This window comes from Quercus lobata, chromosome 2 (assembly GCF_001633185.2).
Source record: "Quercus lobata isolate SW786 chromosome 2, ValleyOak3.0 Primary Assembly, whole genome shotgun sequence".
In the NCBI taxonomy this organism is placed as follows: Eukaryota; Viridiplantae; Streptophyta; class Magnoliopsida; order Fagales; family Fagaceae; genus Quercus; species Quercus lobata.
In genome coordinates, this window is record NC_044905.1 from 95,076,168 (window position 1) to 95,092,995 (window position 16,828).

General features: G+C 33.6%; 3 protein-coding genes across 3 annotated transcripts; all 3 read right to left on the reverse strand.

Annotated features, from left to right (window-relative positions):
• Positions 1-4,663: 4,663 nt before the first annotated feature.
• LOC115973910 lies at positions 4,664-5,542 on the reverse strand. Its single transcript, XM_031094152.1, has one exon. It carries the CDS (start codon positions 5,540-5,542, stop codon positions 4,664-4,666), a length of 879 nt encoding a protein of 292 aa, XP_030950012.1.
• Positions 5,543-7,252: 1,710 nt separating this feature from the next.
• LOC115973912 lies at positions 7,253-8,131 on the reverse strand. The gene has a single exon (XM_031094153.1). The coding sequence runs from the start codon at positions 8,129-8,131 to the stop codon at positions 7,253-7,255; it is 879 nt and encodes a 292-aa protein (XP_030950013.1).
• Positions 8,132-10,251: 2,120 nt separating this feature from the next.
• On the reverse strand, positions 10,252-11,130 carry LOC115973913. The gene has a single exon (XM_031094154.1). It carries the CDS (start codon positions 11,128-11,130, stop codon positions 10,252-10,254), a length of 879 nt encoding a protein of 292 aa, XP_030950014.1.
• Between the last annotated feature and the right edge of the window lie 5,698 nt (positions 11,131-16,828).

Below are 16,828 nucleotides of genomic sequence, written 5' to 3' on the forward strand. Positions count from 1 at the left end.
TGCAAGTAAAAAAAAAAAAAAAAAAAAATCAACAGAGACACAGAGAGAGTGAGAGAGAAGAGAGAGAGAAGAGAGAGAGAAATAATTTTTTTATGAAAAAAAAAAAAAAAAAAAAAAACTATGCAGAGAATGGAAGAGAATGACAAATTTATAGTGAAATGGTGTGAATAAGAAGAGACAAAATAAGAGAAGATGAAAGGAAAGATGAAGAGTGATATTAAAGTAGATGGTAGTGGGGAGATGAAAAGATAAGGGGGAGATGAAAAGGTAAGGGAGGGAGAAAGGTTGGAGTAAGTGAAAATATTTATAAAAAAAAAAAAAGTAAATGTTAAAAAAATTAGAGAAAAATTGGAAAGAAATAGGATAATGACGTGGTAAAAGTAAATAAATAATTAGTGGACTGGATTTATTATAGGGTGATAGTGGAAGTAAATAAATAAGTAGTGTCCAGCATTTATAGGGCTGGGATTTATAGGGATGAAAATTGTAAAAACCATTTTAAAATTGTAGGAAAAATTATATTACAAAAAAAAAAAAATGACGTGACAGCTGATGTGGCGTAATGTGGGAGTAACAGTATTAAACGCTACGCTTTAGCTTTTAGTAATATATAGATTAAAGAAAAATTGGAAAGAAATAGGATAATGACGTGGTAGAAGTAAATAAATAATTAGTGGGCTGGATTTATTATAGGGTGATAGTGGAAGTAAATAAATAAATAGTGTCCAGCATTTATAGGGCTAAGATTTATAGGGCTGAAAATTGTAAAAACCATTTTAAAATTATAGGAAAAATTATATTACAAAAAAAGAATGACGTAGTAGCTGATGTGTCGCAATGTGAGAGTAGCAGCATTAAACGCTACGCTTCAGCTTTTAGTAATATATAGATATAGATTAATTTAAAAAATAAAAGGTTTTCTCCCTTCAATGTTAGTTTTTCATGTTATAACACCTATTATTTTATATATTCTAGTTTTTCATGTTATAACACCTATTATTTTATATATTCTTGTTTCACAAAATATTAAAGGAGAGAGAGAGAGAGAGAGAGAGAGAGAAATTTGTGATCTATGTTGTTGTTTTCTTTGGAAAAGTATACGGTTGGTCCCTGAAATTTTAAATTAGCATTATTGATCCCTGAAAAAAAAAAAAAAAAAAAAAAAAAAAAATCCTATTAAGTTTTTCCGTTGCTGTCTGTGAGTTTCATTGCTTACAGTTATGTGGTTAACAAATATATATATATATATATATATATAGTGATAATTTTTAGGTGACATGGCAATGCATGACCCAAGAAATAGGAAATATCCAAACCCGTTTGAAACCGGTTTTCCCAATTCAATTGAACCTGAAGATGCTCTAGCTTGATATTCAAACCCCTTCGGTGCTTTCTCCCAAATAATTCCATCAACTACCATGTCCCAAAGAACATATTGCCCCCAACGGCCATACTCGTGAGGTGACCATCACACCAGGGGTACTCTGTTATTTCTAATGAAACTGCACTTTTGTCCACATGCAGCAGCTCCTGTCTTAAATCATACACACACGTATAACTGTAAACGCTAGTATTTAATTGGTCAATCAATCTGCTTGTCACATCATTTTTGTGCCATAGGCAGGCAAGATCAGCATATTGGGCTGATTCATTTAAAACATGGATTGTCGCTACAGTCAGGATTTTTAATTGCTTAAGCACACGAAATTCAAGTAAACCATGTGAGTCTCTATGATTTTAGATGTGTATTAATCATTTGTTTGAGACCATCGGAATTTTGACAGTTTGTGCCTTGTTTTCCTCTACTGTTTTTATGTTCAATTCCCTAATGTGGAGGAGATTGGTCCTAAAACAGATTCACTCCCTGCATTGTCTAAATGCAATGTGATATGTTGGACAGAAATTGGAACCCATAGGCTGGATTGCGACAACATCCTAAGGCACCAAATTCAAATTTCAATGGCTCAAACCACCTTCTTCTATTAATTAATTTCACAAGTTCTAATGGATTGTATTATACATATATATATATATATATATATCTTATCAAATTTTGTACTATAGACCTGAGATTTGAAACTTTACGAGTTATTTTGTGAGACCAATATCTTAGAATTTATAGAAGTTGAACAATTCTTGCACTAGAAATGAATACCCTTGGGCCATGAAATAGAATTCAATAGTGACACGAGCAAAAAATTGTTGAAGGCAGTGAATTGACTTAGAAGTAGAAGAGCAAATATATATTCTGTTTTTCACTAGTGTATATACAAAAAGAGATGTCTATCAACCTATACAAATTTACAGACAAAAATGGATGCCCATGATGAATTCAGGGATAGGGATTGAGGTTGTTGAGAAAGGAAACTCGGGCCTTGACTAGACACCTAGACAAACATTCAAGCACCTCTTCCACATCTTGAATGCTTGACTCCAACTTCCCCATCCAGTTCTGCACATTCTGAACATGGATGGAGTAATCAACTTTGCTTGTCTTGTGACTAATGAGACTTTGTAATGCGGCAACTACCTTCTCAAATTCATTTGAATCTGTTTCTTCACCCTCACATGCTATTCTCTTGGGGTGCACCAACTTCGAAACTACAAACCAGCGACTTGATTTTGATAGTAACTTTGGTCCAGCTATAAAGGTCAAGAGTGATTCAAAGACCAAGATAGTTAGTCTCCAGCTCTTTTAACATGCTAACAATGGCTAGATCTTCATTTTTCTTAAGAGTTCAATTTAGTTTGCATGCCCTTTAAGGCCTTCTGCATTGCCTTTTTTACCACCCTCCTAGAGGCCAAGTATTTTTCAACTTCCCTTCCAAGCTCCAATTTACTGCCATGTCTTCTGCGCAGGGTTGATTGAAGTTCACGTGTGCATTCCTTTGTTTGCAACAATGCATCCCTTACGATACCACACACATCCACGAGCCTGAGAGATCCATCCAACAGCTCATTAAACCATTTCCGATTTTGCTCTTGGGCTAAGGCCTGCGCAAAAGGTAACTGGAGCAAGTTATCAACACAGTCATGCAAATCTTGAAGCCCAATTAGTTTCTGGCTTAATGATGTTGAAGATGAAGAGGTTGCTTCAGAACATCTCAATCTTCTCAATTGTTCATTGAATTCTGATACGAGCGGGTGTGCTCTAGTGGGAAAGCTGTTAAGAGCGAAAACGGTGATGGGAGGTTTCGTTGACACGTGAGTCGGCCATGTTTACCTAACACAAAAAAGATGTGTCGCTGTTGAATGTACAATTTTGTGTATCAATTTGCTTTGCTTTAGTTAGCATCTTCTCAATATATATGATGGGGTGAGGTGGACATAAGGAATCTCAATATTTTCAAATATCAATGAGTTATAACATTATTTTGATCTGGATCTAGACACTCTTTTGTCTTTTAGCGTTGTCTATGAAGTGTCTCCCTCTTGCCAGCTCCCCAACTCAATATCAAATTATTTTAAGCTTCTAAATTACAAGAGCATCTTTGCAGAAGATTGTACACATTGAATTGGACAATTATCTACAAGATAGACAATGCTTAAGAAGCATTGAACCAGCTCTCCAACTCACTATTGCAGCAATGTTTTTGCAATGTCTCATCTTACCATATCTCCAACTCACATTCAATCATATTTAAATTCAAAAATCACAAGTGCATCTTCTTAAATTTAATTAAAATATACGATATAAAAAAGGACAAGAAAAGGCAATAGCCATTATATCCAGCCTACACGCCTGCCTTTCAAGCAGATGTTAGTATGTACCCCTCATGCACACATAAATATTATTAATTACCAATTTAATGCAATGAAAAATAGTGTTTATTACAATCATACAGCAATCCTAAAATCTGAAATTTTTCTTCAGTGTATAAAGTGTTGGTCATCCTGGTACTACTTGTTTCCTATAGATTTTTAATTATAAATTCCCGTATCAAATTCTTCCATACTCTTTGTTTGGCCTGAATATAATCATGCTTACAAATATCATGGTCTCTGTTATTTCTAATGAAACTATAATTTCATCCACATTTAGCTGCAGTGTTCAGTACTCGTATATTTTTACCTTGTTGGAGCTTCTACATACCTTCTCTTTGTCCACATGCAACAAAAGCTATTGAAAATCACACATAAAGCTTAATGATTTAATTGGTTAATCAGTGTGATTGTTACATCATTTCTGTGCCACAGGCAGGCAAGATCTGCATATGCGACTTCTCCATTTCTGTTCATAATGTAGACAATTTAATTGGCTGATATATCTACAGTCAGGATTTTTAATTGCTTATGCACAGAAATTCAAGTAAACCATATGAGTCTCAATTATTTTAGATGTGTATTACTATCTCAATTATTTTAGATGTGAATTACTATATTTTTATTACCAAATTTTGTACAGTTGACTTGAGATTTTAAATTTTACGAGGTACCAATATCTAAGAAATCATAAAGATTGAACAGATCTTGAACTAGAAATGAATTCTTTGGAATATAATTCAATGGTGACACGGGAAAATCTTCGATAGAGGTAGTGAATTGACAAAGAAGTAGAAGAGAAAATATATGTGTTTTTCATTTGTGTATTTGTACAAAAAGAGAGAGCCGATCAACTTCTAAAAATTTACAGCCAAAAATGTATGCCAAGATAATTTCTGGGCTAGTGGTTGAGGATATTTAGAAAAGAAACTCGGGTCTTGACTAGACGCCTTGACAAACATTCAAGCGCCTCATCAACATCTTGAATGCTTGACCCCAACTTCCCCATCCAATTCTGCGCATTCTGAACATGGATGGAGTAATTACATTTGCTTGTATTGTGACTAACGAGAGTTTGTAATGCTGCATCTTCCTTCTCAAAGTCATTTGCATCTGTTTCTTCACCCTCACATGCTATTCTCCTGGGGTGCACCAGCTTGGAAACTACAAACCAGCCGCTTGATTTTGATTGTAACTTTGATCCAGCTATGAAGGTCAAGAGTGATTCAAAAACCAAAATAGTTACAGCCTCTAGCTCTTTTAACAAGCTAACAATGGCTAGATCTTCATTTTTCTTAGAGTTCAACTTAGTTTGCATGTCCTTCAAGACCTTCTGCATTGCCTTTTTTACCACCTTCCTGGAGGCCAAGTATTTTTCAACCTCCCTTGCAAGCTCAATTTTACTGCCATGTCTTCTGCGCAGGGTTGATTGAAGTTCACGTGTGCATTCCTTTGTTTGCAACAATGCATCCCTTGCAATACCACACACATCCACGAGCCTGAGAGATCCATCCAGCAGCTCATTAAACCATTTCTGATTCTGCTCTTGGGCTAAGGCTTGTGCAAAAGGTAACAGGAGCAAGTTATCAACACAGTCATGCAAATCTTGAAGCCCAATTATCTTCTGGCTTAATGATGTTGATGATGAAGAGGTTACTTCAGAACATCTCAATCTGTTCAATTGGTTGTTGAATTCTGAAATGAGCGGGTGTGATCTAGTGGGAAAGCTGTTAGAGCGAAAATGGTGATGGGAAGTTTCGTTGACACGAGAATCAGCCATGTTTAACTAAAACAAGAAAGACGTTTCTCTGTTGAATGTACAATTTTGTGTATCAATTTGCTTTGCTTTAGTTAGCTTCTTCTAAATATATATGATGGGGTGAGGTGGACATAAGGAATCTCAATATTTTCAAATATCAATGAGTTGTAACATTATTTTGATCTGGATCTAAACACTCCTTCAGCGTTGTCTATGCAGTGTCTCCCCACTGCCAGCTTCCCAACTCAATATCAAATTATTTTAAGAGTCTAAATTACAGGAGCATCTTTGCAGAAGATAACACTATACATTGAATTGGACAATAATCTATAAGATAGTCAACAAATAACAAGCATTGAACCAAGTCTCCAACTCACTATTGTAGCAATGTTTTTGCAATGTCTCCTCTCACCAGCTCACATTCAATCATATTTAAATTCAAAAATCACAAGAGCATCTTCATAAATTTAGTTAAAATATACGATCTAACGAAGGACAAGAAAAGGCAATAGCCATTATATCCAGCCTACACGCCTACCTTTCAGGCAGTTAGTAGTCTGTACCCCTCGTGCGCACATAAATATCATTAAATTACCAGTTTCATGCAATGAAAAATAATGTTTATTACAATCAGACAGTAATTCCTAAAATATGGAAAATTTTTCTTCAGTGTGTAAAGTGTTGGTCAACCTGGTACTACTTGCTTCCTGCAGATTCTTAATTATAAATACACATATCAAATTCTTCCATACTCTTTGTTTTGCCTGATTATTATCATGCTTACAAGATAGAGTATGTCATGGTCTCTGTTAATCTAATGAAACTATAATTGCTTCCACATTTAGCTGCAGTGTTCAGTACTTAGTATATCTTTACCTAGTTGGAGCTTCTACAGACCTTCTCTTTGTCTGCATGCAACAAAAGTTATCGAAAATCACACATAAAGCTTAATGATTTAATTGGTTAATCAGTGTGATTGTTACATCATTTTTGTGCCATTGGGGCAAGATCTGCATATGTGACTTCTCCATTTCTACTCATATTGTAGACAATTTTATTGTCTGATTCATTAAAAACATGGGTTGTCCCTACAGTCAGGATTTTTAATTGATTAAGCACAGAAATTCAAGTAAACCATATGAGTCTCAATTATTTTAGATGTGTATTAATAAATTTATTTGAGACAAAAAAAAAATATTGACAGCTCAGATGTCATCTTTTCCTTTTCTCTTTTTATATCAATTCCCTAAAATGGAGGAGCTTGGTCCTCAACCAGATTCATGCCCTGCAATCTCTAAAAGCTCAGTATTATATGCAGAGTAAAAATTGGAACCTGCAGGCTGGATTGCGAAAACATTCTAAGGCACCAAATTTAAAATGTAATGATTCAAACCACCTCCTTTTGTTAATTGATTTCACAAGTTTTATGGATTGAGCTACTGAGATGATATTTACTATATTTTTATTACCAAATTTTGAACAGTTGACTTGAGATTTTAAATTTTATGAGGTTTTGTGGGAACGATATCCTAGAATTTATAATGATTGAACCATTCTTGAACTAGAAATGAATATTTTGATAGGGGCAAATATTTGATAGAGGCAGTGAATTGACTTAGCAGTAGAAGAGAAAATATATATGTTTTTCATTTCTATATTTGTACAAAACGAGAAGGCCTATCATCTTGTAAAAATTTACAGCCAAAAATGGATGCCCATGATAATTTGGGGCTAGTGGTTGAGGATATTGAGAAAGGAAACTCGGGTCTTGACTAGACGCCTTGACAAAAATTCAAGCTCCTCATCAACATCTTGAATGCTTGACTCCAACTTCCCCATCCAGTTCTTCACATTCTGAACATGGATGGAGTAATCACATTTGCTTGTCTTGTGACTAACGAGACTTTGTAATGCCGCATCTACCTTCTCAATGTCATTTGCATTTGTTTCTTCACCCTCACATACTATTCTCTTGGGGTGTACTAGCTTGGAAACTACAAACCAGCCACTTGATTTTGATTGTAGCTTTGATCCAGCTATGAAGGTCAAGAGTGATTCAAAAACCAAGACTGTTACAGCTTCTAACTCTTTTAACAAGCTAACAATAGCTAGATCTTCATTTTTCTTAGAGTTCAACTTAGTTTGCATGCCCTTTAAGACCTTCTGCAATGCCTTTTTTACCACCTTCCTAGAGGCCAAGTATTTTTCAACCTCCCTTGCAAGCTCCATTTTACTGCCATGTCTTCTGCGCAGGGTTGATTGAAGTTCATGTGTGGATTCCTTTGTTTGCAACAATGCATCCCTTGCTACACCACACACATCCAAGAGCCTGAGAGATCCATCCAACAGCTCATTAAACCAATTCTGATTCTGCTCTTGGGATAAGGATTGTGCAAAAGGCAACAGGAGTAAGTAATCAACAGAGTCATGTAAATCTTGAAGCCCAATTAGTTTATGGCTTAATGATGTTGATGATGAAGAGGTTGCTTCAGAATATCTCAATCTGCTCAATTGGTTGTGGAATTCTGAAATGAGCGGGTGTGCTCTAGTGGGAAAGCTGTTGGAGCGAAAATGGTGAAGGGAGGTTTGATTGATAGGAGAGACAGCCATGTTTGCCTAAAACAGGAAAGACTTCTTGCAGTTGAATGTACATTCTTGTATAGCAATTTTTCTTTGCTTTGCTTTAGTTAGCATCTTCTCAATATATATGATGGGGTGAGGTGGATATAAGGAATTACATTATTTTCAAATATCAATGAGTTGTGACATGATTTTGATCTGGATCTAGACACTCTCTCAGCATTGTCTATGCAGTGTCTCCCTCTCTCCAGTTTCCCAACTCAATGTCCAATTATTTTATGCTTCTTAACTTACAGAAGCATCTTTGTATAAGATAAAACAACATATTGAATTGGAAAATGATTGATAAAATATGATGTTATTAAATTCCAATTGAAGTTTGAAGACCTAATGTTTGATTAATAATTATGCCACCAATGATGCTATAAGAAGCTGGGAAATGAGCTTATGGGAGACAATATTGCAGTGCCACATGGTTATTATTTCTTATTTAATTCTAGAAAACAATTATGGATAAACCAGAAGTTGCAGAAATTATTGAGAGAGTGATGCCTCCCTTGTTCCCATAAATTGATAACTCCTCGCAGATTGCAAACTTGGTCAAGGACCATGAGAGGAAACCCCCTTGGAAGGAAGGTGGGTTTCACAGCAAGAAAAGCCTTTCACCATGTTCCCTTTTACTATGGTCACCACCAATAGTATGGTTCAACCTTTCGTTATTCAGTAGTACTACGCAACTTACTGAATCATAGCTGCTGGAAACCATAAGGATTCATATATATCTTAAAATATAAGTAAGCATTAGAATTTCAAAAGAAATGTATATGCATATGTTTGCAATTATGGTAAATAACTAACATAGCACTATTTTAAAAATCTATGAAATGCTGAGGGAATTTAATGGATATCACAGACAAGGCAACCTGATTGTAATTAATTTGACACATATCACACAGTTACAGTAATTTTATAATACATGTGTGGACGAGTGACATAACAATCTTGTCTCCCAGAAACTCAGGCTGAGCTATTGTTAGAATGGATTATGCTCATTTCTTATTAGAGAACATGTTGCTGATACTGCACATATGTTGAATAATTTAGATATCAATGCTAAACTTTTATGTCATGAAGGGAAGTACTCGTGTGATTTTATAAGCTAAATCACATACACCTGTATATGCTAGTATAATGCTTAATGATATCATTGGCTATACTATGCGATTGTTAATTGATTGTTGTGCCATGGGCAGGCATGATCTGCATATGCGACTTCTCCATTTCTGTTCATAATGTAGAAACTTTTATTAGGCTGATTCATTAATAAGATGGGTTGTCTCTCAAAGAGAGACAGTCAGAATTATAAATTTCTTAAGCATACAAAATTCAAGTAAACCATGTGAGTCTCAATGATTTAGATGTGTTTTAATCAAATTATTTGACACAGAGTATTTACCTCTCTTGTTTCTTGTTTTTCTTTTCTGTTTTTCCGTTCAACTCTATAAGTGAAGGAGCTTGGTCCTTAACCAGATTTAATCCCTGTATCCTCTAAATGCACAGCGTATATCAAGAAGAAACTGGAAATTTGGAACTCATAGGTTAAAATGTAAAACAGTCTGAGGCACCAAATTTAAATTTAAGTGGCTCAAACCTCCTCCTACTATTATTTATTTAACAAGGTCTAATGGATTCAACTAGTGAGATGATCATTTACTATATTTTTATAACCAAATTTAGTAAAGAGGGCTTGAGACTTAAAATTTTACGTGGTATTGTGTGAGATCCAATATCTTAGAATTTATTAAAATTGAACCATTCTTGTGCTAGGAATGAACACTCCTGGAATAAAATTCAAAAGTGATAGTAGCAAGTATTTCTGAAAGACAGTGAATTGACTTAGATGTAGAAGACAAAATATATGTGTATTTCATTTGTTTATGTGTGCCAAAAGAGAAGGTCTATCATGTTGTACAAATTTACAGACAAAATTGATGCCCATGATGATTTCTGAGCTAGTGGAAGACAGTGAATTGACTTTGATGTAGAAGACAAAATATATGTGTATTTCATTCGTTTATGTGTACAAAAAGAGAAGGTCTATCATGTGTACAAATTTACAGACAAAATTGATGCCCATGATGATTTCTGGGCTAGTGGTTGAGGATGTTGAGAAAGGAAACTCGGGTTTTGACTAGACGCCTAGACAGACATTCAAGCACCTCTTCAACATCTTCAATGCTTGACTCCAACTTCCCCATCCAGTTCTGCACATTCTGAACAAGAATGGAGTAATCGGATTTGCTTGTCTTGTGACTAATGAGAGATTGTAATGCCACAACTGCCTTGTCAAATTCATCTGCATCTGTTTCTTCATCCTCACAGACTACTTTTTTCGGGTGCAATAGCTTGGAAACCACAAACCAACCGTTTGATTTGGATTGCAACTTTGGTCCAGCTATGAAGGTCAATAGTGATTCAAAGACCATGACAGTTACAGTTTCTAGCTCTTTTAACATGCTAACCATGGCTAGATCTTCATTTTTCTTAGAGTTCAACTTAGTTTGCATGCCCTTTAAGGCCTTTTGCATTGCCTTTTTTACTACCTTCCTTGAGGCCAAGTATTTTTCAATCTCCCTAGCAAGCTCCATTTTATTGCCATGTCTTCTACGCAGGGTTGATTGAAGTTCACGTGTGCATTCCTTTGTTTTCAATAATGCATCCCTTGCAATACCACACACGTCCAAGAGACTAAGAGATCCATCCAATAGCTCATTAAACCATTTCTGGTGCTGCTCTTGAGCTAAGACTTGTGTGCAAGGCAACAGGAGCAAGTTTTCAACACAGTCATGCAAATCTTGAAGGCCAATGAGTTTCTGGCTTAATGATGCTGATGATGAAGAGGTTGTTTCAGAACCTCTCACTCTGCTCAATTGGTCATTGAATTCTGAAATGAGCGGGTGTGCTTTTGTGGGGAAACTGTTGGAGCGAAAATGGTGAAGTGAGGTTTGGTTGACAGGAGAGGCAGCCATTTTTACCTAAAACAAGAAAGACGTCTTGCAGTTGAATGTACAATTCTGCGTATCAATTTGCTTTGATTTAGTTAACATCTTCTCAATATATATGGTGGGGGTGAGGTGGACATAACATAAGGAATCTCATTATTTTTATATATCAATGAGCTGTAACATGGTTTTGATTTGGATCTAGACACCGTCTCAGCATTGTTTATGCAGTGTCTCCCCTCTTGTCAGCTTCCCAGCTCAATATCAATTATTTTAAGCTTCTAAACTCACAGGAGCATCTTTTAAGAAGATAACACTACATATTGAATTGGACAATGATCAATATGATATGCAACAGCAACATTCACGCCATTTCTTCTGGTACAACAAAGGGCAAAGCTCCTCTATCCTGTTTGGCCTGCCTGCCTTGCCGGGAACCATAGATCTACAACACTACACTTAATAAATTATTAGTGATGTTCATGCTTATATGTGGTATGGCTTCCTCAGTTATTACCGTTTCTACTAATTAAATATTGTTATTATAGTTTTAGCAATATTTTGAGTTGCACGCATTGCATGATCCTCTTGAAGTTGAATGATAAATTAACAATTCTTGTTATAAACATGCTTAAAATGAAGATGGTAAAGACTTAATCCAATCTTAAATTCATTGTTGTCCTTTTTGTCCCTTTCTCACTATCACAATATATGCAGCTTTTCTACAAAGTAGAGACCAGTGGGGAGCGAACTTTAATTTGTATTTCCCCTTTTTTGTTAAGGCCAGCAACTTGGTAAATAATCATCAGTGCTTTTTCTGTTGCAGTCATGCCTGGAATAACTTTATATATTTGTAGAATCTATGATCACTAGTCCAAATCTGTTACTTTTTGTTGGGGAGACTCCAATTGAGGCCAACTTCCAAACAATAACACTTTTTGGATACAATAGTTTGATCACGATCATATTTGCTACCCCATGATTTGTTTGTTATTTCCATGTTCTGCATATTATTAGCACTCGTCATTCAAATTTTTTTTTTTTTTTTTTTGGAGCCAAATAAGTTAGGAGTATTTTGTCATGGTTAATGCAATATATTGAATACTACTTTAGGTACATTTTGTATATGCCACCTTACACTAGTGCACTAGAGGAAATGTATAAACAAAAAATTTTATAACGGTGTTGATTTGTTCATAAGTATGCTAAGTTAGACATAAAAGATGTTTTCAATGTTGTGCAATAGTGGAGACATCCACACAAAGCAACAATATTTAACATGGTTTGGCCATAATGGCATCTCTAGGAATTTTTTCTAAGGTGATCATTTTAAAAGACTTAAATTATACAAAATCTAATAAAAAAGAGAATTTGGATATATTGACATCACAAAACACACACACAAATATATTAAATTTTACAATTTCCTTCTATAAAAATGATGATTCAACTCAACTTTAATTTTTTGTTGTTGCAATATTTTTGTTGTGTGCAGAACATTAATCTATTAACAATTTAACTCAACTCAAATTCTTTGTTGTGTCAACGACATTATTTTTTGTTGTTACTTAACATTTTGGTCTTTGTAATTTATAATTGTGTTTACACTTATCGGTCTTTGTAATTGTCCAATTGCCTTTACTATTTTATTTATTAACTAGCATAACATTTTCGGAGTGCCAACCACGTGTCTTTGTCTTTTAAAGCTCTCTCTTTCTCTCAAAATTGTTTTTTAACTTTTGAGTGGTAAGTTTGTTGTTGGACATTTTCCCCCCTAAGATTTAAGATAATCAAACTAATAATTTTTGTTATTGCACTTGCTTTTTTTTTTTTCCATATTTTAGATAAATAAAATTTGTTGTTGGGCTTCTTTTTTTTTTTTTTGGTTTAAACAGGTCATGGATACTATTAAGGGATGCCAAGTTTTAATTTTGTTGGACTTAATTACCTAAATCAACCACCTAAAAACTTTTAGGGTGTTGATTTTCTTTTTAGGGTATTCATTTTTTATTTATAACAGACAAAAGAAAAATATTTCAAAAATAATGCATATTAATTTATTTATTTTTCAATGTCAAGGTGTTCATTTGAATACCGTCACATAATGTGGAGCTGTCACTGTTAAGCCCACTCCATGTCTACATCCACATGCAATGTCAACTAATATCTACTATCAACGATATGGATTACAATCATTCTTAATCAAACCTCATAACACTCACAACTCACACAAACACTCATGAACTTCACTAATATAAACAAAACCTCTCACAAACTTCACACACTAAAAATCACAATACCGAAGCCTCGATGAACCCAATAACTCTCTCACACTCACAAAACAAACAAAAGCTATTTTTCTTGGACAAAATCTACCAAACCCTTTGCAACAATGTCTATTTATAAGGCTTCAATCCTATTTTTTGATGGACAAGGAATACATATAATTACTTCTTCAACGAGAGAACATTTTTCCTTCTATATAAAGGAGAATCCTTGTCTTCCACACCAAGGAAAAAACATTTCCTTCCATGCCAAGGACACCCAAATCAAATCATTCAGGAATTTGAGACAATTTCTAACATTCAAAAATAACATAATTTCATATAAAAAATTTCTAAGAAATTTATGAAGATGCAGTGGATCCATATGTGGTTTTAGGATGTTCATATGGAACACTAATTTTCCTTTAAAATGTTGAAATCTTGACTCTTTTTTCTCCAATAATGTTCATCATCACAATCATAGAGATCTTTTAAGGCCATACTCTATAAACAATATTTATCAAGGAGTTAGCAGGTGAGGGCTAGGGAGTAGGTTGAATGAATGAGAATGAAGATTAGGCTCCATAAGATGCTATTTTCTCAGGGAAGACCTTAGACTTCAATGTATAACTTAGTCCAAAAATTTATCTGTATTTACTCAAGTTTGCTTAATATACATTAGCTGTGAGGTTGACATGTGGAATCATCTGGTCAGCTATTAATGAGTCCTAACATGATTTTGATATAGGTCTAACTGTTGTGCCTGCCAATGTTTGCTCAATGTCTCCCCCAACTCAAAATTACCAAACAATACCCATTACAAATGGATCCGGTTTCATTGGAGTTATTCAAGTTATTTTAAATATCTTAAGATGGACATAATAAGTTTCCCAATAAATTGTAATCGTAGTTAGAAGACCTAATGTTTGATAAATAATTATGCCACAAATGATGCTAGATATGAAGCTGGGAAATGAGTTTATAGGAGACAAGATCGCAGTGCCACCTTGGTGCTAAGATATTAGTGCTATTTAATTCTAGAAAACAATTACAGACAGATCAGAAGTTGCAAAAATTATTGAGAGAGAGATGCTCCATTTTATGCTGGTGTATCCCTATATGGAAGACAATACCGAATTGTAACTTATGCTAACTTGTTAACCCTTCACAGATTGAAGAGTTGGTTAAGTGCTATGAAGAGAAACACCCCTGGATGAAAGGTGGGTTTGTCATCAAGAAAAGGGCCATTTTTTATGGATAATTTTATTTTAAAAATTATTTGGTGAAGGAACATTGCTTTAAACTTGATTAGCAAAATGGCCTTTTCTAAAGCTCATCTTTCAAAGAGACGAGTTCAATTCAATAAAAGAGTTCCACCTATGTTATGTTATGTTGGCATGGGTAGTGTGACATGACCATTTTCATGTTTGAGTGGAACTCCTTTTCTAAAGCTCATCTTTCAAAGAGACGAGTTCAATTCAATAAAAGAGTTCTACCTATGTTATGTTATGTTGGCATGGGTAGTGTGACATGACCATTTTCATGTTTGAGTGGAACTCGTTTTTCCTAAAGACAAGTACACTTGGATGCACATCTAGTCAGCGTACCAAAAACATGGCTGCAAGAAAAGCCTTTCACCATTTTCCTTTTTATTATGATAACCACCAACTAATTACTGTCCAACCTTTCATGCATATGTTTGCAATTAATATAAATAATTAACATAACAAGATTTTATTTTTTGAATCCAAGATAAAAATCATACTCTAACATAATCTAATTGTAAATGTGTGTGAAATCTATATATATCTAAAAGCTAAAACGTAGCATTTATTGTTGCAATACTCCTGTTAAGCCACCTCATCCTCCATGTCATTGTCACATTATTATTGTTTTTCATAATTATTTTTTACCTTTAATTTTTTTTTTGACAATATTAAATATATAAATAAATTGGCTTTACAAATTCATCTTTAGATGGCTTTAATTTTACATATTCACCTACTTTAATTTTGATGTTATAACTAAGTATTGTCTATATATATTCCTTTTAGACGGTTTTAACTTTATATATAATTTTGTCCCTTTAGCTTCCTTTATTTTGACTTTTCTAATTCTCATCCTCTTACTATAAATTTGTCACTCACTTCCATTTTACACAAATTTTTCCCACACAAAAAGGTTATTCCTCACCCTCTCTCTCTCTCTCTCTTTATTTTTTCATTTTTGTTGGATTTTTTATGAGGTTTGTACTCCCATTGTCTTATTATTGACTAATTTATGTGTTACTTGATGCAAGTATTTTTTTTTTATCATTTTATTTACAACACAAAATAGTTTTAATGTTGTTGACCAAATTTAGGGAAAAATCATATTATAATATGTCCAAATTTTGTGTTGTTGTCTGGTTTTAGTTTATTTGGAAAATAGCTGGATAGTTTGGACAATACGATGAAGAACAGTTAATACAATTGAAGAAGATGATATTTGTGCAGTTTTCTTTCATTATTTGTAAATATTTTGATTACCAAATTAGCAGCAAATTGTTATCTCTTTATATGATATTTTTAGATGCATGAGTAATTGTTTTAAGCATTTATGAATATTTTGTATTGCTCATATTCTTTATCTCATTTGTGTATTCTTTGATATTTTTAAGGAAAAAAAATTCAATTGTGTTTAAAATTATTTATTTATCTACTCATTTTTCATATGTTGGATTAGGTGTTAGATTAGATTATGATGGTATTAACACAATACTTCTTATCTGTACGAAAAAATTTGTCTAAATTTCCCCTTTGTACTCTTGGTTATAGTCATTATATATAAAGTTATAACCAACACTTTTTTTCTTGGGAATAATGACATATTTCTATTACGTCACTTCAAAATCTTATTAAAATTTTTGAATTTGATTATGCATTGGGTATTTGGCTTGATCACATCACATTTAAAATGTTTTACATATTCGGAAGAAGAAGTTTGATTTTGATGTGATTTTTATTTTTCCCTTTCTTTTTTTGAATTGTAATTTTTGTTGACTTTTTTTATACAAGTTTTTTGGTGTTTTTGATTGTACACTAGATACAATTGGATTTAAAAAAGTTTTTTTTTTTTTTTAATTTTCAAATTCAATATACTTTTTAACGATACACAAAATGTTATAAATAATTTTTATTAGAAATTAATATTTTTGTTACCTTTTGAATTCTTGAGAAAAATTGTATTGTTTTCATGAAAAAAATTATATATATCACATTTGTTGTTACTATAATAAATGAAAATATGATTATGAAATACATTACTATTTATTAAATTAGTCTAAACTGCAAAAAATAAATTTAATGGGATAATCCTAAAAATATTATCACGTGCAACGCGCGGGTTTGCGACTAGTTCCTTTTTAAAAACTTAAACCCCAGCCCTTGTCTCTCACCCCCACAAAAACGTGTACTTATAGA